The sequence below is a fragment of the Myotis brandtii genome, unplaced genomic scaffold (genome assembly GCF_000412655.1).
Source record: "Myotis brandtii unplaced genomic scaffold, ASM41265v1 scaffold24, whole genome shotgun sequence".
Taxonomy (NCBI): Eukaryota; Metazoa; Chordata; class Mammalia; order Chiroptera; family Vespertilionidae; genus Myotis; species Myotis brandtii.
This window is the reverse complement of record NW_005359063.1, coordinates 874,356-875,625: the sequence shown is the minus strand read 5'-3', so window position 1 is coordinate 875,625 and position 1,270 is coordinate 874,356. Positions and strand designations below refer to the sequence as shown.

Sequence of the window (1,270 nt, the reverse complement as noted above, 5' to 3'; positions counted from 1 at the left end):
TGATGAGGTGTAGGTTTAGATTTTTTTGTTGCGATCCTTCTTTTTTAATGTGTTTATCGCTACAAACTTCTTTTTTTTTTTTTTTTTTGGGGGGGGGGCTTTTTTTAATTTTTTTAAATTTTTAAAATTTTATTTTAAAATAATAAATTAAAACAGATATATTTTATGTTAGAATGAGATATAATAGCAAGTTCAATGAAATCAGATTTGTATGAAATCAAAATGTTCTTCTTGACTCCTGGCTCTCTGCCTCCCTGGCCAGCCTGTCTTCCCTCAAAGCCGCAGCCAGTCTCTCTCTTGCTTTCCTCACTCTGAGATTCTGTCTCTGGATGTCTCCACGGGTGACCAGTTGCCTGCACAGAAGCTGTGGGCCATAGAGACCTGCTCCTGGGATCATCTCTACCCCATGTAACAGTTGTGCTGGGCTGGGCTGGGGGCTGGTGTGTAAAGACCCAGGACAAGCACAGCCCAGAGTTTCACGCCCCCTTCCTGGTGCAGTTGTTCTCATCACATTTGTCACCTCCAAAGTGTTTACAAGTTCCCCTTCACTGCTGCAGGCCTGGAGCCCCTGCAGTCTCCTGTAGGCACTCATCTGCTGGGGCTTCTCCAAGGTCTCCTCCTGTTGCCTGCGCCTGACCACATTGTCAGGATGGCAGTAACCTTTGGTGACTGCACTTTTAAAAATGCAGCTGGTCAGCCTCATAGGAAGTTCAGACCTTTCCCGACGTCTCCGCTTGCTCATGGTTAAAACCAGTTGTCTCTTCTTCGCTAAAGTCTGGGGCATCATGTTTCTCTGGAGCTTTCCCAGAGAAGGCTGGTTTGTCTTCATGATTGATCCAGGCTCCCCCATGGCTGCTGAGCTGTGTTGCTGGTTCACTCCTGACAGGCACACAGCTTGCTGAAAACTGCAGTGGCTTTCTCCTCTGCTCCCCCTTTTATGGAGGAAGGGAGTGGGTAATCCCATCAGTAGATAATCCTGTCTCATATCCACCTTGTTCCTAATCAGTTTATTCAAACAAAAAGATGGGATTATTGACACAGTTCAATACTGTTACTGTTTTCAAAAAGTAATGCACTTGTGGATGGGGTGGTATTTGCAGTTTCTATCAACATTTGAATGATCAATGATTCTCATCACTCATGTTTCTATCTCTCACTCCCTCTCCTTTCTTCTCTGAAATCAATAAAAATACATAAAAAAACACTAATAAAATAATTCTTATGTGTTTCAAAAGAAAAAGAGCAGGAATGGAAGTTTCTATGCACAAAA

General features: G+C 43.2%; 1 protein-coding gene across 1 annotated transcript; it reads right to left on the bottom strand.

The window, feature by feature from the left end:
• Positions 1–201: 201 nt before the first annotated feature.
• Positions 202–991, bottom strand: LOC102250725 (putative methyl-CpG-binding domain protein 3-like 3). Its single transcript, XM_005866854.2, has one exon. It carries the CDS (start codon positions 983–985, stop codon positions 218–220), a length of 768 nt encoding a protein of 255 aa, XP_005866916.1. The 5' UTR covers positions 986–991; the 3' UTR covers positions 202–217.
• Positions 992–1,270: the final 279 nt, after the last annotated feature.

Bases quoted from the DNA above. Each gene is read 5' to 3' on its own strand.
- LOC102250725 (XM_005866854.2), bottom strand. From the start codon at position 985: ATGAGACAGGATTATCTACTGATGGGATTACCCACTCCCTTCCTCCAT.